This window comes from Myxine glutinosa, chromosome 2 (genome assembly GCF_964187855.1).
Source record: "Myxine glutinosa chromosome 2, kmMyxGlut1.1, whole genome shotgun sequence".
NCBI lineage: Eukaryota > Metazoa > Chordata > Myxini > Myxiniformes > Myxinidae > Myxine > Myxine glutinosa.
The window spans coordinates 10747637-10775504 of record NC_136262.1 but is presented as its reverse complement, the minus strand read 5'-3'; the positions used below and the strand labels follow the sequence as shown (position 1 = coordinate 10775504).

The window sequence follows — 27868 nt, the reverse complement described above, 5'->3', positions numbered from 1 at the left end:
GTTATCGGTCTCCAAGCACGGATGCGGCGCGCGATGACGCGCGAAACCCGTGTACCAATAGGATGACGCTCCGCCCTCTGAGCGGCTTCTTTTTTCATATGGCACCGCCCACACATCACCTCCGCAGGGAAATACAGTGCACGGTGTACTCACTCATTGGCGGCTCCTCGCGTGGTTACACCTGTGGTACGAGGTGTCTTCTCAAGGTAAGAGGTGTGTTTGCATCGATTGCACCACATTCCGCTCAGCAGCCGTGCATGCATACCTTGGTACTGGTAGTGGGGGGTAGTTCGCTGCATCGTGCAGGTGAGGGTTCACCGTTGAGCGCATGTTTTATTGCGTCACGGACACGTTATTGAATGATTTGTCATTTTCCTGTCTTCGGTTGTCCTGCACGTGTCCATGCTTCTTGTGTGTGTCCCGGGGGGGGGGGGACGGCGGGGGAATTTTGGCGAAGCCGGTACCTTCCCAGTATCAGGTATCGAAGCCGGTAACGAGAAGCTCAACGAAGCAGATAAATTTGGCGAAGCCGACAAAGCTATAACTACAGTACCTGCAAATCATGTGAGGTACCGGTACCTACTGACACTGTACCGTGTCATCAGAAGGTATTTAAAGAGAGGGATGATGAAACCCTCCGCCGTGAATGGCGTAAGTTTCCAAGATCATCTCGAGCCCAGACTCGGTAAACTAAATGTAAACCGAGTAATTTCTGCCTCGAGGCGTGTGCTTCTTCTTCTTCACCAATATTTTACATCATTTCATGTTCAGAAATCAAAACGAACGAAGTTTCGAGATCCGACTCCAAAGTCGCTTATTATGTTATTTAGCGGCACAAAAGCTCTTGGTTGTTATTTAAGAAATGTTTTATATTCTTATTATTTTGATCTTTGTGTAATAATTGTGATGAAAATCTGAACTTTTAGCCTTTAGTTAGGGATTGAAATGAACAGACTTGCTGTATAAAAATTACCTCGAGTCCCCGTACCCCACGCAGCGCGTCCCCGTACCCCACGCAGCGCGTCCCCGTACCCCACGCAGCGCGTCCCCGTACCCCACGCAGCGCGTCCCCGTACCCCACGCAGCGCGTCCCCGTACCCCACGCACTTCGCCCCCGTACCCCATGCACTTCGCCCCCGGAACCCCACGCACCTCGTCCCCGTGCATTACTATCACTATTACTATTACTGTTACTGTCACTGTCACTATTACTGTCACTATCACTATCACTATCACTGTCACTATCACTGTCACTGTCACTGTCACTATCACTATCACTGTCACTATCACTGTCACTGTCACTATCACTGTCACTATTACTGTCACTATCACTATCACTGTCACTGTCACTATTACTGCCACTATTACTATTACTGCCACTATTACTATTACTGCCACTATTACTATTACTGCCACTATTACTATTACTGTCACTATTACTATTACTGTCACTATTACTATTACTGTCACTATTACTATTACTGTCACTATTACTATTACTGTCACTATTACTATTACTGTCACTATTACTATTACTGTCACTATTACTATTACTGTCACTATTACTATTACTGTCACTATTACTATTACTGTCACTATTACTATTACTGTCACTATTACTATTACTGTCACTATTACTATTACTGTCACTATTACTGTCACTATTACTATTACTGTCACTATTACTATTACTGTCACTATTACTATTACTATTACTGTCACTATTACTATTACTGTCACTATTACTATTACTGTCACTATTACTGTCACTATTACTGTCACTATTACTGTCACTATTACTATTACTGTCACTATTACTATTACTGTCACTATTACTATTACTGTTACTATTACTGTCACTATTACTATTACTGTCACTATTACTGTCACTATTACTATTACTGTCACTATTACTGTCACTATTACTGTTACTATTACTGTCACTATTACTATTACTGTCACTATTACTATTACTGTCACTATTACTATTACTGTCACTATTACTATTACTGTCACTATTACTATTACTGTCACTATTACTATTACTGTCACTGTTACTCTTACTGTCACTATTACTATTACTGTCACTATTACTATTACTGTCACTATTACTATTACTGTCACTATTACTATTACTGTCACTATTACTATTACGGTCACTATTACTGTCACTAATACTATTACTGTCACTATTACTATTACTGTCACTATTACTGTCACTATTACTATTACTGTCACTATTACTATTACTGTCACTATTACTATTACTGTCACTATTACTATTACTGTCACTATTACTATTACTGTCACTATTACTATTACTGTCACTATTACTATTACTGTCACTATTACTATTACTGTCACTATTACTATTACTGTCACTATTACTATTACTGTCACTATTACTGTCACTATTACTATTACTGTCACTATTACTATTACTGTCACTATTACTATTACTGTCACAATTACTATTACTGTCACAATTACTATTACTGTCACTATTACTATTACTGTCACTATTACTATTACTGTCACTATTACTATTACTGTCACTATTACTATTACTATTACTGTCACTATTACTATTACTGTCACTATTACTGTCACTATTACTATTACTGTCACTATTACTATTACTATCACTTACTATTACTGTCACTATTACTATTACTGTCACTATTACTATTACTGTCACTATTACTGTCACTATTACTATTACTGTCACTATTACTATTACTGTCACTATTACTATTACTGTCACTATTACTATTACTGTCACTATTACTATTACTGTCACTATTACTATTACTGTCACTATTACTATTACTGTCACTATTACTCTTACTGTCACTATTACTATTACTGTCACTATTACTGTTACTGTCACTATTACTGTTACTGTCACTATTACTATTACTGTCACTATTACTATCACTGTCACTATTACTATCACTATTACTATTACTGTCACTATTACTGTCACTATTACTGTCACTATTACTGTTACTGTCACTATTACTATTACTGTCACTTTTACTGTCACTTTTACTGTCACTATTACTATTAGTCACTTTTACTGTCACTATTACTGTCACTAGTACTGTCACTAGTACTGTCACTAGTACTGTCACTAGTACTGTCACTATAACTACTACTGTCACTATTACTATTACTGTCACTATTACTATTACTATTACTGTCACTATTACTGTCACTATCACTATCACTATTACTGACACTGTCACTATCACTATCACTATCACTATTACTGTCACTATTACTGTCACTGTCACTATTACTGACACTATCACTGTCACTATCACTGTCACTATCACTGTCACTATCACTGTCACTATTACGATTATTGTCACTATCACTATTACTATTACTGTCACTATCACTATTACTATTACTGTCACTATCACTGTCGCTATTACTGTCACTATCATGATTACTGTCACTATCACTATTACTATTACTGTCACTATCATGATTACTGTCACTATTACTGTCACTATTACTGTCACTATTACTGTCACTATTAGTCACTATTACTGTTACTATTACTGTCACTATTACTGTCACTATTACTATTACTGTCACTCACTATCACTTATTACTATTACTTTGCACACTCGCTGGAGTTGTCAAGCTTAGGTTTGAATCTTGACTCAACTTTAAACTGCCATCCTGGTGTTCTACATGAAGGGAGGGACCATGGCTGAACATGCTGATACTTCACTGTAATATAGGACACCAGGTAGCCATGCCATCCTCCAAATAAATATAAACCTGAACTTGCTGATACTTCACTGGAATATAGGATACCAGGTAGCCATGCCATCCTCCAAATAAATATAAAACTGAACTTGCTGATACTTCACTGGAATATGGGATACCAGGTAGCCATGCCATCCTCCAAATAAATATAAACCTGAACTTGCTGATACTTCACTGGAATATAGGATACCAGGTAGCCATGCCATCCTCCAAATAAATATAAACCTGAACTTGCTGATACTTCACTGGAATATAGGATACCAGGTAGCCATGCCATCCGCCCAATAAATATAAAACTGAATATAGGATACCAGGTAGCCATGCCATCCTCCAAATAAATATAAACCTGAACTTGCTGATACTTCACTGGAATATAGGATACCAGGTAGCCATGCCATCCGCCAAATAAATATAAAACTGAACTTGCTGATACTTCACTGGAATATAGGATACCAGGTAGCCATGCCATCCTCCAAATAAATATAAAACTGAATATAGGATACCAGGTAGCCATGCCAACCCTCCAAATAAATATAAAACTGAATATAGGATACCAGGTAGCCATGCCATCCTCCAAATAAATATAAAACTGAATATAGGATACCAGGTAGCCATGCCATCCGCCCAATAAATATAAACCTGAACTTGCTGATACTTCACTGGAATATAGGATACCAGGTAGCCATGCCATCCGCCCAATAAATATAAACCTGAACTTGCTGATACTTCACTGGAATATAGGATACCAGGTAGCCATGCCATCCGCCCAATAAATATAAAACTGAATATAGGATACCAGGTAGCCATGCCATCCGCCAAATAAATATAAAACTGAACTTGCTGATACTTCACTGGAATATAGGATACCAGGTAGCCATGCCATCCTCCAAATAAATATAAAACTGAATATAGGATACCAGGTAGCCATGCCAACCCTCCAAATAAATATAAAACTGAATATAGGATACCAGGTAGCCATGCCATCCTCCAAATAAATATAAAACTGAATATAGGATACCAGGTAGCCATGCCATCCGCCCAATAAATATAAACCTGAACTTGCTGATACTTCACTGGAATATAGGATACCAGGTAGCCATGCCATCCTCCAAATAAATATAAAACTGAATATAGGATACCAGGTAGCCATGCCATCCTCCAAATAAATATAAACCTGAACTTGCTGATACTTCACTGGAATATAGGATACCAGGTAGCCATGCCATCCGCCCAATAAATATAAAACTGAATATAGGATACCAGGTAGCCATGCCATCCGCCCAATAAATATAAACCTGAACTTGCTGATACTTCACTGGAATATAGGATACCAGGTAGCCATGCCATCCTCCAAATAAATATAAACCTGAACTTGCTGATACTTCACTGGAATATGGGATACCAGGTAGCCATGCCATCCTCCAAATAAATATAAACCTGAACTTGCTGATACTTCACTGGAATATGGGATACCAGGTAGCCATGCCATCCTCCAAATAAATATAAACCTGAACTTGCTGATACTTCACTGGAATATAGGATACCAGGTAGCCATGCCATCCTCCAAATAAATATAAACCTGAACTTGCTGATACTTCACTGGAATATAGGATACCAGGTAGCCATGCCATCCGCCCAATAAATATAAACCTGAACTTGCTGATACTTCACTGGAATATAGGATACCAGGTAGCCATGCCATCCTCCAAATAAATATAAAACTGAATATAGGATACCAGGTAGCCATGCCATCCTCCAAATAAATATAAAACTGAATATAGGATACCAGGTGGCCATGCCATCCTCCAAATAAATATAAACCTGAACTTGCTGATACTTCACTGGAATATAGGATGCCGAGCCGAGCTCATTGTAAATGATGACGTCGCTTTGGCTTCAAAAGGAGTGTGCGTGGGCAGGTTGCCATTTGTCAGGTTGCCATTGATACTTTGCGGATCACTGGTTGTTATCTTGCCTTTGGCAAATCATCGTGACTTGCAGTTTGTAATACTTTGGGCAACCGTGGCACGAACCTCTTTATGGCGTTTGCACTCATTGGAATCTGCCACGTTACCTGTATGTTGCTGCAATGATGTTTGAGCATTCCGTGAGATTGTGACTCTTGTTATCTTCTCTGAGTTGTAGGTTAGGTAAGAGGTATGCACGCTCCTCTTAGCTATCTAGCCTGGGTTTGAATCCCGACACGGCTATAAACTGTGATGCAGGTGTTTCACAGGTAGGTGGGTTCAGCAATGTGTGTGACGTCTCTCGGATGGATGTTTACCTGGGCGTCCCGTCTGCCAGCAGTAGTTGGTGGACGTTGTCCTTGGTGAAGATTAGACGAACTACCGTCCGCACCATGAACAAATGACAAATTCCTCCCCAAACTACTGCTGCAAAGGCAATGGCAAACGACCTAGTGTAAACCTCGCCAATAAACTACTTGGGCAACACTGTACCTGGCTTTGGGCAGATTTTAGCTCTTACATGAGCCTCGACTTGTATACAAAAAAAACAAAAACGACATGTCAGACATGTGGAATGATCGGTTTAACCAGGTTGTGCTGAGCGCATTCCAACGATCGTGTGAAGCAAAGCAAGGTGCCCTGCAGGTAGTTTGAGGCGTGTGTGGGAAGTTCTCACTCGGAGCCCTGCAGGTAGTTTGAGGCGTGTGTGGGAAGTTCTCACTCAGAGCCCTGCAGGTAGTTTGAGGTGTGTGTAGGAAGTTCTCACTCATTTCTTTATTCCTCAGATTGTTCTAAACATGGACACGAGTGGCTCGGTGGATTATTGCTGTGGAATGGAGGATGCCGGGAGGATGACTGGACAAGATCCTGAGGTCGTCCTGGTCGACGATGGCACCTTGACCCTGCCCGTCGTCATCGTGGGTTTGTAACTTCCTACATATAACAGTCATGTATGCAAGTGCAATGGCAAACCTCCTTGGGTATTACCTTCTACGAGTGTTTCGGCAGCACCGGGACCCCTCTCGTCGAATCTGATGTTGTACCTGTAGCTCACGCGGGCACGGAACACCTTGGATTCATGAACATCTCTGTCTGATTGTACCTAGGGAATGGTCCATCGGCTATTTTTCTGTCGCTGCTTTTGTCCGGATGGCGACCACAGGTTGTGTCCGAGCCTTCCCACTCGAACCCCCTGCTGGACTGCAAACTGAAAGAACTTGCAGGCCAGGGCTTGTTCGAGCAGGTAAGCATTTACCTGCGAGCGGTTTATGAACCATTCATGGTTTGTATATCACTTAAACACTTGCTCGGTACTCAAATGAAGAAGATTCCAACAGGAAATGAAGGTCGTTGCTGCCACCCTTTGATGCAAGTTACTGTTATTGGGTTTTTTTCGTTAATACGTGCTCCACCTATTTCTCTCAGGACTTGGACTACCTGTCACAGGGTCTGGAGGGTCGCTCTTCAAACCCCGTTTCCTTGCTCTTGGACGCGCTGCTTCGCCCAGACGCGGACTGCGGCTCCGAAGAGCCATCACTCGTGGACTGGCACCGTGACACGTCGTGTGCAATACCACACCTGGTCCTAGGAAGAGGCCCCCCGGGCGGCTCCTGGAATGTGAGACAATCCCCCAACTCTTGGAATTCATTTTGTTCACTCGTGATGCTTTTGTCATTTCCATTTTAGCCAAAGTGTTTTGAGGTGTGTTTATAAATGAAGGTGCTCCTGCCACACCTCTACAATCGGCTTCCCTTTGTACTTCAACAGAACAAGATAACGATGGAATTGAGAGATGATTGTTCATTTTCATCTCGTCTATTTACCTTTTGATTTGCTTTTGAATATCGATCATTTCTTGTCCGTCCACCGTCACCTCGTAATCTTGCATTTCTCTCTCACCTTTACCGCACTTGCTGAAACGGTGTTCCCTTTGATTTACAACTCGTCTGCTTGTGCCAGGCCTATTTCACCTTTTCTCCTTTATTCCGCCGTCCATGAGCCTTGACATGTTTAACATGAGTTTCTTCTACCTGGTGTTGGCCAAATGGTTAGGGCGGCGGGCTTGGGATCCTTAGGTCCTGAGTTCGAATCCCGTTGAATTAACGCCAGGTGGGGTTGACTCAGACTGTCACCTTTCCGAGGTCGGCAAAATGAGTACCAGTTAACTGATTATAGAGAGGAATTGCATCAGCGGCAGACGCACCCACTGAAAATGATGCAACCAGCAGCCGGGTGGCTGCACACGAACCACCATTAATTTCTTTACAAAAGGTGAGGCTCCTAGAAGAGACAGTGGGGAGGGGGGGGGGGGGAGGGCTATCACCTGACAGATCCGCAAAGGAATGAATGAACAGGAAAATAGTGGGGGAGGAAATGTAGCAATAAGCAAGAGAGTTGGGCAAGGCAGGGTCAATGGGGGTAAAAACAAGATTGTGCGATGATGACATGGCACATTGGGATGATGACATGGCACATTGGGATGATGACATGGCACATTGGGATGATGACATGGCACATTGGGATGATGACATGGATGATGTGCAGCACAAGGAACTTTGCCAGGTGGCTGGTGATAGCTTGCCCACTATTTGTGCAGGACACGGTGGGATCTTTAATGTCCACCAGACGTTGAGACTCCCAGTTTTAATATCTATCCAGTACCTCTAAGCCCGTGGTTCTTAACCTGGGTTCGAACGAACCCCAGGGGTTCAGTGAGCCAGTCTCAGGGGTTCGGCGGAGGTCCTCCGAAACGCATTGCAATTTGTTTTTTTGTTTTTTAAAAAGTTTTGTATCAATTTTGAATCTGTGTGTAATTACGCTTATTATTAATATTATTATTATTTTGCTATGTATGTTACAAACGAATGGAAATGTTATTTGTAATTGTATTCCCATCCCATTCATGGTTTCTCTGGTCTGTGTTTAAGATAAGTTGTTTCACACTGACTAGTAAGTTGAATCAATGAGCAACTTGCTAATTATTCTGTTGATGGTGCTTACTTGCTTACTTACTTACTGGATTTTGGACTTTGCAGGTGTTCGGAAATTCCAGTGAATAGCCTCGATTAGCTTGCCGTGTGCCGTGCGTCATTGGTCGCGCCTTACTTTGGAGTTACTGATTAATTGAAAAGTAAGTTGGAAATGTTTGTGGATATGCAGGGTGGGTTCAGAGTTATATTAAAGTCAAAAGTGGATGGTGATTATAAAATACTAGCAGAAGTACCCGGCATTGCCGGGCGGGGGAGGGGAGGATGAGGATGAGGATGAGGGGGAAGGGGAGGGGAGGGGAACGGGGGGAGAGCGAGCCGATCACCTTGGTAAAGCGAGCGATTTTTTTTTTTCATAGTGTCATAGCGTTCATAGCGTCATCACGTGATCGCTCTGAGCGAATCAGCGCCCACCTGCTCTGATTCCGTTGATTCCATGCGCTGAGGTAAATATGAATAAAAAATATGGATCGTCAAATATTTTGAGTTCGGCCATGTTCGTCCCAGGCTCAATGGCCATGTCTATGCCAAATATCAAGCACGTAAGCCTCTCCGTTTAGGAGTCTATCGGTAACATTACACACACACACACACACACACACACTGTGTTTTATATATATAGATGATTGAATTACTCAGAAAATTAGGTGGAGGTGATATAACTCCTTTGGTCGCAATTCAAAACTAACAATTCGCAGTTTTCTATAAAAAATATATAAAAAACCACCTTTAGAGGCCATTTTTCCCCGCAAGCGGGGGCTGGCCTTTTTCGGGGACCGTGGTTGTTGTTGTTTTTTTGGTCCCCTTTTTGAAGCAATGTTTTACGGCCGGATGCCCTTCCTGCCGCCAACCCTTTTTGTCGCCTTTTTACGACAAACAGGGAATTACCAGTGAACTGGTACTCAATTAGCCGACCTCGGAAGGATGAGTTTTCTATGTTTTCTTCCGACATAGCACAAAAAAAAGCCGACAGTTTTCTATGTAATATTATAATGGGATTTGAGGTGACAGAGTTGAGTCGATAATAAATCCTGTCATTGGAACTATGTTATGTTTTCTTCATTTAAATTTCTGTTTTCAGAGGGGTACTGATTATATTTAAGCATGCTCATTTTTTAATTTTTGTCATATAATTATTTGCCCGAACTTAAATTAAGATCAGTTTGTTACTTTTTTTTTTTTTTTTTTTTTTTTTTGCAGTATGTCGAGCTAAAAAAAGGAAGTGGTCGGAGGATTACGTGCGGTACGGGTTCACGTGTTTGACGGAACGGGACGGAAGTCAGCGTCCTCAATGGATGCTTTGCAATGTCAAGTTGAGCAACTCCAGCCTAGCACCAGCAAAACTACGGGAACACTTCAAAAAAACTGCACGGCGAGGGTCAGTACAAAGACGCAACTCTGGATGAATTCAAATGGAAGAGAGTCCGATTCGACGCAAGTGCTGCTTGCCCACTCTCGGCTTCATTCCAATTGACAAATCGATCCTCACCGTGTCGTATGAAGTTGCGTACCTGATCGCAAAGCAGGGCAAACCGCACACCGTTGGCGAGACGCTCATCAAACCGGCCGCGTTGAAGATGGCCAACATCATGCTGGTGTTACGTGGTCCTCCCGGTGCCTACCTGGTCTCAGTGACCCCCGGACCGTGAGAGGAACTCCGCCAGAAAGATCTATTATTCCTTCGCTTTCGGAATGCAATCAATATGAATTCCAATCAATAAGAAACCCCACACCAAGGATCCGGAATAATCAATGATATATTCCCCGAGCAATCAACAACCATCCACAATCAGCAATCAATAGTACAAAGATGTACACTCATCTATAATAACTCTAAGATGGCCATCTTATACATTCCTCACGTGAGCCCCACTCCCGACTCCCTCCATGGTCAATGTCTCTCTCAATGTCTCCGTACGCCTGTAATTCGATCTCCGCACGTGGGCGGTTGAACGGACCCTTCCTGGCGTGCTTTCACCGGGCACGTCCCGTACCGGGAACATCGGCTGCAGCGCGCACCTCCTGGCCAAGCAAAGCGGGTAGAGCAAAGCAGGCAAAGCAACACGCGGCTTGCCCAGCGCGCGTGGCCCAAGGTGCGACCCGTACGCGGCCTTGTAGACGGTGAGGCGAACTGTGCCAGCTGCTTGGTTCCGTGCACGAACCCACCGTGACTTGACGTGTCAAAGGGTAGTTACACGTCCCGGTAACTCCTCTCGCCAGACGGGCTTTTAAACGCCGATTCTCTTACGTTGCTCAATCGATACCGCTCGCGTCCGAGCTTGGCGAGGAAGAAGAAGAATCGTCGCGTCTCCCGGACCTCGTGTCTTTTTTTTCTTCCGTTTCCGGTCTCCTTTTTCTCAGAAGGGCTCCTGACCCTTTAATCACAACAACCTTTAATCGACTACACATTGATAAGCAAAGCCCTGAATAGTAATTCACATACATTCACATAAATATGTAACACTCCCCCCCTTCAAGAAAGAAAGTTTGAACCCAGCGAAAACTTTCTTTTCCGGCCAACTTGGATAAACAAACCAGATAACTCCCACCCCCACATTATCAGTTCCCCCCGGGCACAGTTATCACTTAAAAATAAAGCAACAAAATTGCACAAAAACCCCCCAGATTAATTCACTCTGGACAAAGCGTCCGCCACGACATTGTCCCGGCCCCGTACATGTTCAATTTCCAAGTTGAACCCCTGCAAAGCCAAACTCCATCTCATCAACCTCTGATTTTTATTTTTCATTCTTTGAATGAAGGTTAAGGGGTTGTGATCCGTAAAGACCTTTATGGGAAAGGACGTGATTCCTAAATACACCTCATAATGTTGAAGCCCTAGCAGGAGAGCCAGGGTCTCTTTCTCCACGGTGGCATAATTTGCCTGATGTTTATTGAACTTTTTGGAGTAGTAGCACATGGGGTGGTCCACCCCATCCTCATCTTCCTGTAACAAGACTGCTCCAGCCCCCACATCGCTTGCATCTACGGCCAACTTGAAAGGTGCTTGAAAGTCCGGAGCGGTTAGGACCGGAGAGCTCATTAGTATCGCTTTGACGTGGGCAAAGGCCGCCTGGCATTTGCCATCCCAAACGAATGGGGTCTCCTTTCTCAACAAACTCGTTAAAGGGGCTTCCACATCCGAAAAATTCTTACAGAACCGCCGGTACCACCCCGCCATACCTAAGAATCTCATCAGCTCTTTCTTCCCCTTTGGGACTTGGAAGCGATCGATAGCTTCCACCTTGGCGGTCACTGGTTGTACCTGACCCTGCCCTACTACATGGCCGAGGAACACTACCTGTGCTCTTACAAACTCACTCTTGGCTAAGTTGATGGTCAGCCCTGCCTCGGACATCGTCTGAAAAAATGCATGGATTTGCTTAATGTGGTCTTCCATGGTCATGGTGTGGATGATTACATCATCCAGATATGCCTCCACCCCCTCCAGGTCTGCAATGAGCCTATTAATCAGTCGTTGAAATGTAGCCGGCCCGTTCTTCAATCCAAAGGGGAGGACCTTGTACTGATATAACCCATTCGGAGTGACCAAAGCTGAGATTTCTTTGGCTCTATCGGTAAGAGGAATCTGCCAATACCCTTTCAGCAAGTCAAATTTGGTAACAAACTTAGCTGGGCCTATTCGATCAATACAGTCATCAATCCTCGGGAGGGGATAGGAGTCGGCCTTGGTCACTGCATTCACCCGTTTTAAATCTGTACAACACCGAAAGCTCCATTCACTGTTGCTTGGTTCGATGATGTCATTGTCCAACATATATTGCATCTCCTTCCGAAGATACTCCATCTTCACCGGGTTCATCCGATAGGGGTGTTGTTTCACCGGAGTGGCCTCCCCCACCTCGATATCATGATATACTAAGTCCGTACGACCAGGTACATCTGTGAACAAATGTTTAAATTCGAAAATTAGGCTGGACAGTTGTCCTTGCTGTTCCCTCGTTAAATGACCTAACTTCTCATCCAAATGACTCAACACTTTGGTGTTCGTCAATTTGGGGCAGGCCTGGTCATCCAAGTTATCAAACTTCACACCGGCGTCTCCGTCCATTTTCACCGGTACGACAGGTGAGACAGGAACTATGTCTTCCACCGGTTCCCTCTCATGATATTTCTTCAGTCGGTTGACGTGACACAACTGTCGCTTTTTCCGTCGGTCGGGAGTGGTCACCACGTAGTCTGTCTCATTCACCCTCTCCTCCACTGCATAAGGACCGAAATATCTAGCCTGGAGGGGCTGACCTGGAATGGGAAGCAATACTAGCACCCGGTCCTGAGGACTGAAATTCCTTATCTGCGAGGTCTTGTCATGTCTCTCCTTCATTTTCCCCTGGGCCATTCTCAAGTTCCGTCGTGCCACGTCACACGCCTTTGCCAATCGGTGTTTCACTGTGGACACATACTCCACCATCGGTGTCCGGGACTCCTGTAGTAACCACTGTTCTTTCACCAATTTCAACGGTCCTCGCACTGCGTGTCCAAACACAAGTTCAAACGGACTGTATCCCAAGGAATCCTGCACGGACTCCCTCGCAGCAAACAACAATAGGGGTATCCCTTCATCCCAATCCTTGGCACATTCAAAACAATACGTTCGGATCATATTCTTTAAAGTCTGGTGAAACCTTTCCAGGGCCCCTTGGCTCTCGGGATGGCATGCGCTGGATCTTACTTGTTCCACCCCCAACAGGTGTACCACTTGCTGGAAAAGCGTGGACATGAAATTGGAACCCTGATCAGATTGGATGACCTTAGGTAGACCAACCAAAGTGAAAAATTTAATCAAGGCCTTTGCAATAACTGCCGCCGTGATTTTCCTCAGAGGCGCACTGCCTCTGGGAACCTGGTGGATGCGCACATGATGGTCAGTAAGTATTGATGTCCAGCTTTGGTTTTGGGTAAAGGGCCCACACAGTCCACAATGACTCGGCTGAATGGCTCTTCAAAAGCTGGAATTGGCTTTAACGGGGCGGATGGGATTTTTTGATTCGGCTTTCCCACCAGCTGACAAGAATGGCAGGACTTGCAGAACTCCGCCACATCCCGTCGCAATCCCGGCCAGAAAAAATGTACCAATATCCTGTCGCAGGTCTTGTTCACTCCCAGGTGCCCGGCCCAAGGGGTCTCATGTGCCAAACTCAATATCTCCTTCCGGTACAGCGGTGGCACCACAATCTGATAGTGAACTTTCCACTCATCGTCTGCGGGCACCTCCGGTGGCCTCCATTTCCTCATTAGGGTTTCCCCCTTCATGAAATACCCCACAGGTATGTTCGTAGCCTCTTCTTCCGTAACGGCTTTCTCAATTAAACTCTGGATCTCCGAGTCTTCGTGTTGCTCTTCCACCAGTCTCCTTCGGACCAGCGCGGTTTGCTCCACTTCGTTCCCCGCGGTCTCCGACGGACACTCCACGTCCCCTTTCGTTCCAGACGCTACCATTTCTCGAAATTCCTGGGAATCCCTCCCCTGGTTATTTCCCTTTTCCGAGTTGTCTTCCCGTACCTCTAAGGGTTCCAACTCCCCCTCTCTTTCTTCCTCCTTCTCTTCCGCGTGCTTTCTACCCATAGCCCGAGTCACTGCACAGGATGGAAAGATACCCGGAATCTCCATCTCTAACCGAGTGGTGTTATTTTCCTTACTGGGCTTTTCCACCAACATTGGATTACCAGAAACTCGCCCCCCGGCCAAATCATTCCCGATAATAAAAGAGATTCCCTCCACAGGAAGGGTGGCTTGTAAGCCTACGGTGACCGGCCCTGATACCAACTCAGAACTCAACTGGATGACATGAAGCGGAGCTTTAACATAGCCCCCGACCCCCTGTAAAAGCACACTAACCCCAGTTGCCGTCTTCTCCGACAATGGCAAAATGCCCTCCAGCATCAACGATTGGTGGGCTCCTGTGTCCCTCAATACCCTAACTGGCTTCTGGTTACTCGGGTCGCCATCCAGCGACACAAACCCCTCTGAAAGAAAGGTTTGTAGCCCTCCTGAACAAGGTTCCCCCGGGACGCCGTACCTTTGACAGGGGAATCTTCCCCAAGCTCTGCTCTCCAAGAATGATTTCTCACACTTGCCAGTGCATTCGGAGTCGCACTAGACTGATTCCGTTCCGGGTTCTCCCTTTTCCGGAGGTAACATTGGGACATCAAGTGTCCAGTTTTATGGCAAAAAGCACAAGTAGGCCCGGAGGAGAACCTCGGGGTCGGCCTTGAGCCCCCCGAAAAATAAGTTTGTCTTGGGCCCGTAGCCCTCTGATTTCTAACAGTTGGGGTATCAGAGTTGTCCCCATAATCATCTCGAGGCCGCCGCCATGTAAGGTCGTTCTCCGCACCGGGTGTTCCATAACTCCCCTGCTGAAGTCTAGGCGAGGAGTTAGGTTTGTGGACCCCTATCCGGTGTGTTGAGGCATAATCATCTGCCATGGTGGCTGCGTCCCACAACTTTGGTACTTTCTTTTCCTGCAGGTACACTTTGATGTCCTCGTGGACACACTGTTGAAATTCCTCCACCAGGATCAAGTCACGCAATGTTTCGAAGTCTTTCCCGACTCCTTTTGACTCACACCACCGATCAAACATGTTTTCTTTCACTCTGGCAAACTCCACATGGGTCTCACTCTCCCTCTTCCTGGCATTCCTGAATTTTTGCCGGTAAGCTTCCGGAACCAACTCATAGGCTTTGAGGATGTGCTTCTTCAATACCTCATAATCTGCACATTGGTCCATTGGTAGCGCCGAATAAATCTCTTGAGCTTTACCCACCAGAACACTTTGTACTAGTATGGTCCAGGCCTCCTCTGGCCAGTTTAACTGTCGAGCCACTTTCTCAAAGTGTGGAAAAAATTTAGCGACTTCCTTTTCACTGAAGGGTGGAACCAGCCTCACATGTCTGCCCACATCCCAGGTGTTCTGGCTAGGTGTCGACCCCGTCAGCAAGGGTGGTACCTCTCCCCGTTCTCTCATTAAATCCAGCTCCTTGAATTTAATTTCTTGCTGAAGCGCCAGATCGCGTTCCTTCAACTCCCTTTCGGCTTTTCTCTCCTCTGCTTCGAGTTCCCTGGCAGCTCTCCTCTCCTCTGCTTTTCTCCCTTCTAACCTTTCCTGGAGTTCTCGTTCCACTCTCCTTTCCTCTGCTTGTTTCTCTTCTCTCCTCTCTTCTGCTTTCCTTTCTTCTTCTGCTAACCTTTCCTGGAGTTCTCGTTCCACTCTCCTTTCCTCTGCTTGTTTCTCTTCTCTCCTCTCTTCTGCTTTCCTTTCCTCTTCTGCTCTTTCCTTTTCTGCTTTCCTTTCCTCTGTTTTCATCCTTTCTAACCTTTCCTGGAGTTCTCGTTCCACTCTCCTTTCCTCTGCTTGTTTCTCTTCTCTCCTCTCTTCTGCTTTCCTTTCTTCTTCTTTTAACCTTTCCTGGAGTTCTCGTTCCACTCTCCTTTCCTCTGCTTGTTTCTCTTCTCTCCTCTCTTCGGCTTTCCTTTCCTCTTCTGCTCTTTCCTTTTCTGCTTTCCTTTCTTTTTCTTTGATCCGTTCCTGGCTCCGTAATTGCAACTCCAGTTTCCGGAGCTCAACGTCTTCTGGTTCTTCAGGTAGCCACTCCCAGGCTAACTCGTCCCATGTTCCTAATCCCACCATAGACTGTATCACCGTGGTCTGCAACTCTGCCTTCCTCAAATTAGTTCGGACCTCCAAGTTAAAATGTTTGGCCAATTTCAAGAGGTCCGACTTTAGTAACGCTCGGAACTGTGCCTCACTCGGGGTTACCGCAAAGTTCTGTGCCACAAACGCCATGGTGCCTATCGTTAACACCTGTTAACCTTCACCCAAGACTTTACCCCAATTTCCCCAAAAATTTACCAATTAACACTTAATTAATAAATTTTAATTAATAAAAATATTATTTTATTATTTTATACAATTTTAGATCCCGGACGTAGACCCAATTGCGAATCCGCAAATCGTAATTTGGACGAGCCCCCAATTCTGTTACGTGGTCCTCCCGGTGCCTACCTGGTCTCGGTGACCCCCGGACCGTGAGAGGAACTCCGCCAGAAAGATCTATTATTCCTTCGCTTTCGGAACGCAATCAATATGAATTCCAATCAATAAGAAACCCCACACCAAGGATCCGGAATAATCAATGATATATTCCCCGAGCAATCAACAACCATCCACAATCGGCAATCAATAGTACAAAGATGTACACTCATCTATAATAACTCTAAGATGGCCATCTTATACATTCCTCACGTGAGCCCCACTCCCGACTCCCTCCATGGTCAATGTCTCTCTCAATGTCTCCGTACGCCTGTAGTTCGATCTCCGCACGTGGGCGGTTGAACGGACCCTTCCTGGCGTGCTTTCACCGGGCACGTCCCGTACCGGGAACAACGGCTGCAGCGCGCACCTCCTGGCCAAGCAAAGCGGGTAAAGCAAAGCAGGCAAAGCAACACGCGGCTTGCCCAGCGCGCGCGGCCCAAGGTGCGACCCGTACGCGGCCTTGTAGACGGTGAGGCGAACTGTGCCAGCTGCTTGGTTCCGTGCACGAACCCACCGTGACTTGACGTGTCAAAGGGTAGTTACACGTCCCGGTAACTCCTCTCGCCAGACGGGCTTTTAAACGCCGATTCTCTTACGTTGCTCAATCGATACCGCTCGCGTCCGAGCTTGGCGAGGAAGAAGAAGAATCGTCGCGTCTCCCGGACCTCGTGTCTTTTTTTTCTTCCGTTTCCGGTCTCCTTTTTCTCAGAAGGGCTCCTGACCCTTTAATCACAACAACCTTTAATCGACTACACATTGATAAGCAAAGCCCTGAATAGTAATTCACATACATTCACATAAATATGTAACACTGGGAAAAGCTGCTGAAAACAAGTTGTCTCTCGTTCCACTCTCAAATGACACCATCAGATGCAGAATCGACGACATTAGCGACGACATCCTCACCCAGGTAGTTGCAGATTTAGTTGCGAGCCCGACGAAATTCAGCCTTCAACTCGACGAGACCACAGACGTTTCGAATTTGAGCCAGCTCATCTTATTTGTGCGTTATGTCAAAGGAGACGAGATCAAGGAAGACTTTCTGTTCTGCAAGCCTCTCACAACAACGATGAAGGCAGCTGACGTGAAGAAGCTTGTGGACGACTTCTTCAGAAGCAAAGGCCTCTCGTGGAATATGGTGTCTGCAGTTTGCTCGGACGGAGCTCCAGCCATGCTGGGATGCAACTCCGGTTTTGGAGCGCTGGTGAAGGCCGATGCACCACACATCATCGTTACCCTCTGCGTCCTGCAGAGACACGCACTGGCATCAAAAACCCTGCCTCCAAACCTGGCCAATGTTCTGAAAATCGTCGTTGAAACTGTGAATTACGTGCGAAGCCGTGCTCTGAATCATCGCATCTTCAAAGAGCTGTGCAATGAAATCGGCTCTGAATTCGAAGTCCTTCTCTACCACTCTAACGTTTGATGGTTATCACGAGGGAAGGTAGTGAGCCGTGTTTTTGCCTTGCGTGTAGAATTAGCCCTGTTTTTGTGAGAACACCAGCATTGCCATGCAACGCACTTCCAAGAGTCAGAGTTCATCCTCGTCTTGGCGTACTTGGCTGACACTACTTCCCCGACCAAGAGCAATACCCAGCATGGGTGCGGCAGCCGTTTACTTTCGACGTTGCAACGGCAGATGTCAACGACCAATACCTCGACGACCTCATCGAACTTCAGCAGAGCCAGACTCAACAACAACTCTTCGGCACGACGCTCTCAACGTTTTGGTGCCGCCAAATGGAAGGGTATCCTCACATCGCTAAAATTGCCCTTGAGATCCTCACGCCGTTTGTTACAACGTATCTCTGCGAGCATGCGTTTTCGAAACTGGTGGACATTACAACAAAGAAAAGGAGCAGGCTTGCATGCGAAAATGATTTGAGGGTGGCCCTTGCCAAAACAAAACCACGCATTTCCCAGATCGCCTCCCGAAAAGAAGAACAGAAAACGCATTAAGATGCAATTCTTCTTAATTTTTTTGTCAAATTTGAGGGGTTCCACGAGTGTTCGGTGGGTTTCGTTAGGGTTCGGCGCCTTTAAAAAGGTTAAGAACCACTGCTCTAGGCCATTGTGCTCGTGCTCGTACCTCTCGGCCATCCTGCTAGTCTCGGCCATCCTGGTAGAAAAGACAATGGTGGAGCTTCTGGAAGGTGGTTCCAGAGATTGGAGAAGGAAAGTTCAGCAGAAGAGTTTAGGTGTGTTGGGAAGGGACTGGGGCCTGAGAGTAGACGAGAGAAGTGGCGGTTAAAAAAACAAAGGTGCCACAGATACGTCTGTAGTTTGAGAGCAACAGACCTTCTGCTTCGGCCTCATTGCGGGAGATTCCAATAATGTTGAGCTTTGGATTCCAGGAAAGAGAGATGTGATTATGGGATACCAGCCCATAGGGGAGAGCAGTACTCCATTGAGCTTTGCCCACAGGCCTTATTGGCTGGGAAGTTCTGAATTTGAGGAAAGACTTGGAATGATGTTGGATTCCTTGTTTGCGGCTGGCTTTGGAAGCCATGTTTGCTTTGTGGTTGGCTGAGGCTGATACTGAGGCCGTTGTGGCTCATACTGAGGCCGTTGTGGAAAGGTTGTGGCTGATACTGAGGCCTTGAAGTTCACAAACAAGACTCGAACCTTTTCCAGTGTTTGAGCATGGAAATAGCTAGCTCGGTGGGTTTCTTTGACGATCCTTCCCGAGCGATCCAGATTTTCCAGGATTTGAATCTGTGCTCCATTTATTGATCATTTTGTGTGGTATTTGTGGATTTTATTAATGTAGTTTATTATTATTATTATGGTCATTTCTGTGATGCCGCCTTTGTTGTCATTTCAGGACATGGATGGCTCGATGCGCACACTCAGCTTGGGCAGCTGGATGGAGCTCCCAGTTCTGGCCTTCAAAGACTGGATGCTGGAGAATCGGAGGTAAAAAGTCAATGTGAATCTGATTCCAGGAAGCACCTGCGATTCACAAAGAATTGCAAAATTATTCTTAAATTGTGATCGTGCGTCAGTTTTATTTGTATTTTTTTCTTTTTCCAACAATTCAAGAAGGTGATGTTACGTAGTTTTGTTGCAGAAACTTTCGCAATGACAGAGCAACAGCTGCCGATGTAGCGGCCTACTATCGACACTACGTGCGCGAAATGCGTCTGGATCGTCGGTTCATCACCGGTACCCACGTTACCTCCGTTAGACGTACGACACTACCGAAGCACGACCGTTCTATCGCTTCCTGGGTGGTAGACGGTCATCATGTGGGCAGAGGTCAGGAGGGCAACAAAAGCTTCCGGGTGCGGGCGGCGACGGTGGTGTTGGCCACAGGATCTACGGACAAGGTGGCGAAACTTGGTGTGCTGGGCGAGGAGCTATCTTATGTCGGGCACACCGCACTACATTTGGAAGCCATCTTGAAAGAAACGCCTAAAGGTATAGCTGCTATGTTACAGCTTGTCCAGGTGTAGCACATCAGACGGGTTTAAGTTGCAAGATTAGACTCGTGAAGCTTGTAACGATACAGGCCGCATCCTCGACTCGCCATTTATATCGTTTTGCTTCACCGTAGATTGCTTTAACTCAAACAAAATGTGGTACTACATCGAGCGATCATTGTTGGCCAGGATTTTCGGCAACCTGCCCACCTGTATTGGTCGTCGGTGGTGGCTTCTCGGCGGCCGATGCGGTCTTGGCGTTGCGACATGCAGGTCTCCCCGTCGTCCACGCTTTTCGTGGTCCACCTGGCGGCTCTGGCCACGGCTTGGCCCAGCTTCCATCGTCGCTCTATCCGGAGTATCACAAAGTTTTACAAATGATGCACCTTGGCAATGAGAGCTACTATGGCTTCACAAGCTTACCCAGGTACCTCATTTTTAAATGCTGTGCATCCTCATCCAAACAAAATAACATTGTATACAAGTCGGGTTTACATAGCAAGTCCATTGTTGCATCGCCAGCAACACGTCAGGTGGCGAATACAAAGTTGTTTTAAAAACAAAATTTTTGTTGTAATTTGCATTTTGACAAAAAAAATTTTTTTTAAACCCTCACCTGAGGAGAGGGTATTACATTTGAGTCCGTTTGTTTGTTTGTTTGTCCGCACAGAATAAATATGATTTTCTCTGCAACCGTTTGTCCGATTGAGAGGAAATTTTCACCATAGGTCACGTGGTTCGGCCGCCATCTTGGAAAATCGAAAAACTTTGCACCTCTATATCTCGGAAAGCGCTGAATAAAAAAAATTGAGACATGGCTCATTGTAAAGAACTCTCCATGGGGAATAAAATATGCTAATGATGTCATAGGTGCCTCCATTTTGACGTCATAATTCAACAAGTACAAAACTTCATCCGATGAAGATGAAATTTCTTGAGCATAATCTAGGAATAAATTAGTTTAGAAAAAAAATAATGATGTCATCGGTCACGCGGTTCGGCCGCGATATTTGTTTTAACACAAAAGCCTTAAAAACCACTGAAAACACATCCTGGCGAGGGTTTGCTATCTCTGATTGCTCTTTTTGTTGTTGTTTTTTTTATGTGTGTACAAGATCGAGGCTCGTGTAAGAGCTAACATTAATCACAAAAAGACAAACTGACACATAAAACATAAGATAAAGGGAGCGGGAGACAAGATGGGGAGATAGAGGGAAGCACACAAGTACAACATTTGAGAGCAGGAACATCGGGAGATCTGTGGGAGGGAGAGGGCTTGGGGGGACGAGGCATGGGAAGGGGGGGGGGGGGGGGGAGGTTGTTGTTGTTGTTGTTGATGTTGAAGCTGGGCCTAACTTGCACTCCTTTCTACACCAACCCCACAATTTTCTTCCCCCATGCTCCTCAGTCATCGAGTCCTTTCTTTCCTACCAAACAACAAGGTTTTGCTGGCTGGCCCTTCCGACTCTCCTTTGATTGCTCAGACTGTACTTGCGGTGGCTGTCCGCATAGGTTCAGCCCCTGACCTCTCCTTCCTGCCAGAGGGAGGCCAAGCGCTGGCTCTGTACCCCAATGACGGTATCAGTCCCCGGAGCAATCCCGTCGCCCTTGAACCGCTGACTCATGAGACCAAGGCAGAGCCTGGACTATTTGCAATCGGGCCTCTTGCAGGCGACAAGTTTGTACGCTTTTCTCTTGGAGGGGGATTGGCCGCCGCAGTGTGCATTGCATCACGACGTCATGACGTCACGTCCATTAAAAACAGGTAGCCTGCTGCATCGTTCCTGTCTGATCAGACATATTCCATGTTGGCCTTTGATACGTTTTGATGTTAGACACCTTCATTGAATGGGGATTTTTCTGTTTTGAATTTTTTGTGTATATGTAGATATACATATTTATAAAAATATAGATATATTAGATTTCTCTTTCTGCAATTTGTAAATAAAGGTGTGGGTAACCATGCACTGATTATACCAAGGGATGTACCTCAACTTATTTTTCTTTTGTTTTATTTCCACAATCGGCCTTCACGGTTAATTCAATTTTAAATACACCATTTTGAATGTTTTGCTCCATTGTACTTGCGTAATACCTGAGAGCGGTTTCTGTATCTTTGTGCTGAACGTCGGGCCAAGCACCATCCGCCCGACTCTTCAGCGAGTGTCGAACACGGTCCCTTCTGTCCGCCTTTGTGGCACGGCGCGCAGGCCTGTCTCCTGCTGGATGTGCATCGTTTTTGGTTCTGCTGTGTTTTTGCATTTTCCCAAAAACAAAACTAAGATTTGGCTTCTGCTGCCGGTGTTGCCTCTCTCTGCATGTGCCGACAGTAGCTATATTTATATGCTGATTTATCTAGTAATTGCTGCTGCTCGCTTTTTCACTCTATTACTCTTATGGTGGCTTTGGCACACTTTAGTACTTTGTAAATAAATAGAAATATTTTGCATTAAACTACAAGTTACAAATTTGTGTGTATATCTTATTTTCATGCAGCTATGTATGTATGTATGTATGTAGCCAAAATTGTGTGTGTGTGTGTGTGTGCGTGCGTGCTTGCGTGTGTGTGAGAGAGAGACAGAATTGTGAGGAACAGAAATGAAAAAAAAAGTGTATGTGCATATATAATTTTATATATATATTGTCCTGTGGCTGGCTCAGTTAACACCGAGAGTACACCACGGATGGCTAATCGAGCTTAATGAGGCGTTTCAAATTGATGGCAGCCAATAAGCTGAGCAGGGGGAGTTTTGAAAAAGAATGCCGCTTACCTTCATACGTATTGGCATCGATTCTATTGGCCTGAGGAAGCCTGCCATGAAGTGGGTGAAACGTTGCTTGAGACCGGGTCTGCTCTTGCTTATTTGCTCAAATTTGCGGAGTTGATCTAGTTTTTTTCCTTTCTGGTTGGAAGCACCTTTTCTTTAATGCGATGTCTCTTGTCTTTAATGTCTTTAATGCGATTTCTTTAATGCCTTTTCTTTCCGCGATGTCCTCGCCCTTTGAAAAGAACTCGCAAACGAAAACAGAATTAAAGTTGGTTGGGAAAATAATACAAGGGTTTATTTAATAAATATCGGGACAGGAAAAGAACGCGCCGGTAATAACTAAACCCCCCTCGTGAGCGCTTTTACACACGGACTTCGAACTACACAACAAATGGGAAAATGAATAAACTAAAACGTCGTGTTTGTGTGTGCCAGACTATCTGTCGATGTAGTGTCCGGTCGGTCAGGCTCCCAAGCGTGCAGTCCGGCACGGCTCTGATCCTCGAGAACCGCTAGGCCGTCGGCGCGACCAGGCCTCTGACACCTCTCGCTCGCGCACTGCCGGGCAACGTCCGCCGGTGCATGGCAAGCCTTGTGTCCCCACGCGATTAATAACCAGGTCGGATGATCGTCGGTGCTCAACAGGTAAAGGTCCACACGGGAACGAGAAGGCAAGAAGGGAAGAGAAAAGCAGAGGTGAAGACGGGCAGAGGCAAAGGGGCGAAGAAGGAAGAGGGAAGAGAGAAAATGTCCGTCTCCGCTTACTTTTATCACACGTCCTCTGACGTCGGCTCTCTCTCGCTGCCAATCAGTCCATCGTTTCCTTGTGGCTTTTCGCGCCTTCCTCACGTCCTGGTGTTTTTCCTCCAATCAGTACATCGCTTGTTAGTAGCTCGTTCGCGCCCTCCGCACTGAATGGCCGAGCGTTGCTCGCGTCTGGTGCTACGTTATCGGTCGCACGTCATTGTGGTGTCCAATCAGTGTGGCGTGTCCTTCATCCTCCCGACTCTCCAATCGGTTCTCCGGTTATTGCTCGCCCCTCCCCCTCCTGTCAATCAAGAGTTCTCCTGGGCGTGGCTCTCGGCCTGCCTGTGCGATTTGTTTTCCATGGCGCGGTTGTACGTGGCCGCTTCCGGTCTGCTCTTCCGGTCAGTTTTATCGTCTTGTGGCGGAGGGGGAATTAATTAATGTGGTGCACTATTGGATCTACCTAATGTATAAGAGTGCGTTGCCATAGCGATGTTTACCGTGACGTCACGTACCCAATCACGTGACCGTGCTCTTTGTTTTGGTTGGCAAAACACCAACCATGCTGGCCGTCTCTAAGTGGTGAGGTTTTACGATCATTGACGTGACACCATTTCAAGGACAATGCCTGTGAGCTGCTGTGTTGTTAATTGCACAAATAGATTTGAAAAGAACTCGGGAATAAGTTTCTATAGAATTCCAGAGCCACTCTCCATGTACGGTCTCGAAGCTATGTCTTTATTGTTGAAAGAAGAAGAAACACACTATTTTGTCCTTCCAGGATGTGATCACGATAACACGATCTCCCGCGGTCATTTGAACCTCAAATAAAATTCCAATTGCAGATTTGTCAATAGATGAGGTATATTAACAAACGAATGAAACAGATTCAGTCAAATTCTGACTTTTTTAACTAGATTGCATTTCACACAAAGTTGTGAGAAACTAAAGAAGAAGAAGAATCGTTTGGCTTCTCAGATAAAATAAATAATTCTGTCTGCAATTTCAGGTTAATTTTCTTTTTAAAATGGCTTTTTCTGCAATCAGTGCATGGATTGACATGTGTGGGTGTGTGTGTGTAGGGGGGGATGTGTGTGTGTGGGGGGGGGGGGGGGGGGTTGGTGTGTGTGGTGTGTGTTTGGAGGGGTGTGCATGTGGGGGGGAGGGGTGTGGGTAGGGTGTGTGTGTGTGTGTGTGTGTGTGTGTGTGTGTGTGTGTGTGTGTGTGTGTATCGGGGTTGTATCCAAGGGGGTTGTGTCAAAGCATGTCCAATGAAAGTGGGGTTGTATCAAAAGTGGGTGCGAGTAAACCGGTCATCACTGCCAGCAGTTTTAAAGTGGCAGTTCTCGTGGCAGTGGCAGTTCTTCCTTCTTCCCCACACACACCCAGGCCTCATGAGGTTTGTTGTTGAGACGCTGTGATGGTATGACTTTGCCTTTGATAAAGCAGAATGGTACATCATTCCCGATCGCATGATACCACAGTGGCTTCACATGACCACTTAAAAAAAAATTGTATGCCTCTAGTGACCTGAATGCCTTCAGTGACTCCCTTGTGTAGATACCCGGTGTGTCGATCAAGTACGTGTACACGTCGCCGTAGTTCAAATCTGGCCAGCAAGATGGATTGTTTTGCCATCCTTTCAATGCAAATGGATCCGGAAGAATATCCTCAACATTCCTATAACTCAACTTCGATTTGTACCGAGATTTTGCAACAGTGTCAAGACTATTAAAATACTCAAACGATCACATGTGTGTCGAGCGACGCCATTGTGCAAAACGAAAACACCGCTTTTGCCAACCAGGCTGCTGCGCATGCGCGGATATGGTGGGTTTGTTTATAAACAGTGAACATCGCTATACGGGACACAGGTATGTTCACAGAGGGGACGATGTACAATGGAATTAGCATAATCCCTACGCTAGTTAACAAGCCCCGCCCCCTCGTGGCGGTGACGAAGACCAGCTTAATCCGACATTCAGGCTATACAACTTATTACATCAAGATTCCCCATCACGACAAACGTAGCACCTACCTTTGCAGATCTACCTGGATCTAGATATGCCCTCCCACCGACATAACTATACGTGTGTGTGTGTAATGTGTGTGTGCGCGCGCTTACATACTAGCGCAGAGGTGGATGGGAGACTGAAGCTCGAATTCAATTGTAAATATACATGACTGTGCACACTTAGTAATTTAATTTGAAACTAATTTTAAAATGCAACCATCACCGAACATGCGAAAGAGCCGTTTCAGGACAGCACTTCAGTGTCCCTCTTACACAGGCCCTTCATCTAGTTTGTCTCTCTTACACAGGCCCTTCATCTAGTTTGTCTCTCTTACACAGGCCCTTCATCTAGTTTGTCTCTCTTCCACAGGCCCTTCATCTAGTTTGTCTCTCTTCCACAGGCCCTTCATCAAATTTGTCTCTTCCACAGGCCCTTCATCTAGTTTGTCTCTTCCACAGGCCCTTCATCTAGTTTGTCTCTCTTACACAGGACCTTCATCTAGTTTGTCTCTCTTCCACAGGCCCTTCATCTAGTTTGTCTCTCTTACACAGGACCTTCATCGAGTTTTATTTCTCTTCCACAGGCCCTTCATCTAGTTTGTCTCTCTCACACAGGCGCTTCATCTAGTTTGTCTCTCTCACACAGGCGCTTCATCTAGTTTGTCTCAATAACACAGGTGCTTCATCTAGTTTGTCTCTCTTCCACAGGCCCTTCATCTAGTTTGTCTAATGTCCGATTGATTGTGACCTTGGTAATAAATAATTCCACTGCTCAAACGACACCGGAGTTCTGGAACTTATCCCGAGTTTGCTCAACTTTATCGTGTTACAACTTCGACCGTTGTGAAAACGTCTCCAGATGTGAGGAATGATTTGAGTTGTGTAAATGATTTATGATTTAAAGGTCCACAGACACGGAATCCCACTCAAAATGCATTTGATTTCATCCAAATGAGTCTTTTTATGGTGAATTCAAATATGGCATTGATTTTTTGTTATATTCACTCTGAAACATTAAAAATGAAAGAAAACCGAACCACTTGGGAACGCCCCTAAAAATTCTGCCCCATACCTCAAAGCCGATGACGTAATCCATGTGACGTCACCTCCAGAACGCAGCTCGCTCGCAAGCATGCTCCACGTGCATTTGCTTGATACAAATCAAACACCTATTTTAACTCCAATTTACATTCTGTTTCCACTTTTAGTGAGAAGTACGGTCTGTGCAACCATTCATAAACTTTATTTGGTGCAAATCGGATAATTTTTAGCCGAGTTACCTCAGACCGTGAGTTGTTATTTATATAATTCACACATAGTTGAATATGTTCCACGGAGCGACCTTGCGGGCTTATCAACGAGGCGAGGCGTGACACACATGTGTCTCGGCATACCTCAGATCAAGATCAAGCAAATCAAAAGTAGAGTACGTACAAATTACACGGAACGGATCGCGGGCCGAAGCATAGCGAATCGAGATGGCATGGACTTCGTTCGGAGATGACGTCATACGTCATGTGATCTGGTAGCAGTGAAATTCGGGTTTTTTTAGGGCGGGGCTTAGCAGGGTGCAAGAGCGCGAAAAAGGAAAGGAAAAAAAATTATGTAAAAAAAAATAGCGATTACTTATTACAAGAAATCGATTTCTATTTTAAAAAACTGATACTCATACAAATAAGTAAAAATGTTCTGCATTTCTGTGGACTTTTAACAGTAGATTTGGTGGTTTCCTTTGCTTTTGCCATCAAATGGCTGTTTTCATAACCATGGTGTTCTTGATGCCCAAACCACGTGCTTCCCAAACCACGTGCTTCCCAAACCAAGTGCTTCCCAAACCAAGTGCTTCCCAAACCACGTGCTTCCCAAACCACGTGCTTCCCAAACCAAGTGCTTCCCAAACCACGTGCTTCCCAAACCACGTGCTTCCCAAACCACGTGCTTCCCAAACCAAGTGCTTCCCAAACCACGTGCTTCCCAAACCAAGTGCTTCCCAAACCACGTGCTTCCCAAACCACGTGCTTCCCAAACCACGTGCTTCCCAAACCACGTGCTTCCCAAACCACGTGCTTCCCAAACCACGTGCTTCCCAAGCATTGCGACTGTGGAAAGAGGCAAATATAATCACA

General features: G+C 45.5%; 1 protein-coding gene across 6 annotated transcripts; it reads left to right on the top strand.

The window, feature by feature from the left end:
- Window positions 1-117: 117 nt before the first annotated feature.
- On the top strand, window positions 118-22681 carry LOC137422040 (oxidative stress-induced growth inhibitor 1). Of its 6 annotated transcripts, none has more exons than XM_068108726.2 (8): window positions 118-213; window positions 6536-6671; window positions 6857-6993; window positions 7176-7367; window positions 19616-19707; window positions 19862-20211; window positions 20403-20640; window positions 21622-22681. In XM_068108726.2, the coding sequence occupies exons 2-8, from the start codon at window positions 6548-6550 to the stop codon at window positions 21980-21982; spliced, it is 1494 nt and encodes a 497-aa protein (XP_067964827.2). In that variant the 5' UTR covers window positions 118-213; window positions 6536-6547; the 3' UTR covers window positions 21983-22681. The 6 variants fall into 6 exon arrangements, with proteins under 6 accessions (XP_067964827.2, XP_067964826.2, XP_067964828.2 ...); XM_068108725.2 differs by having other exon boundaries at window positions 134-206; XM_068108727.2 differs by lacking the exon at window positions 118-213 and adding an exon at window positions 317-685.
- The last annotated feature ends 5187 nt before the right edge of the window (window positions 22682-27868 follow it).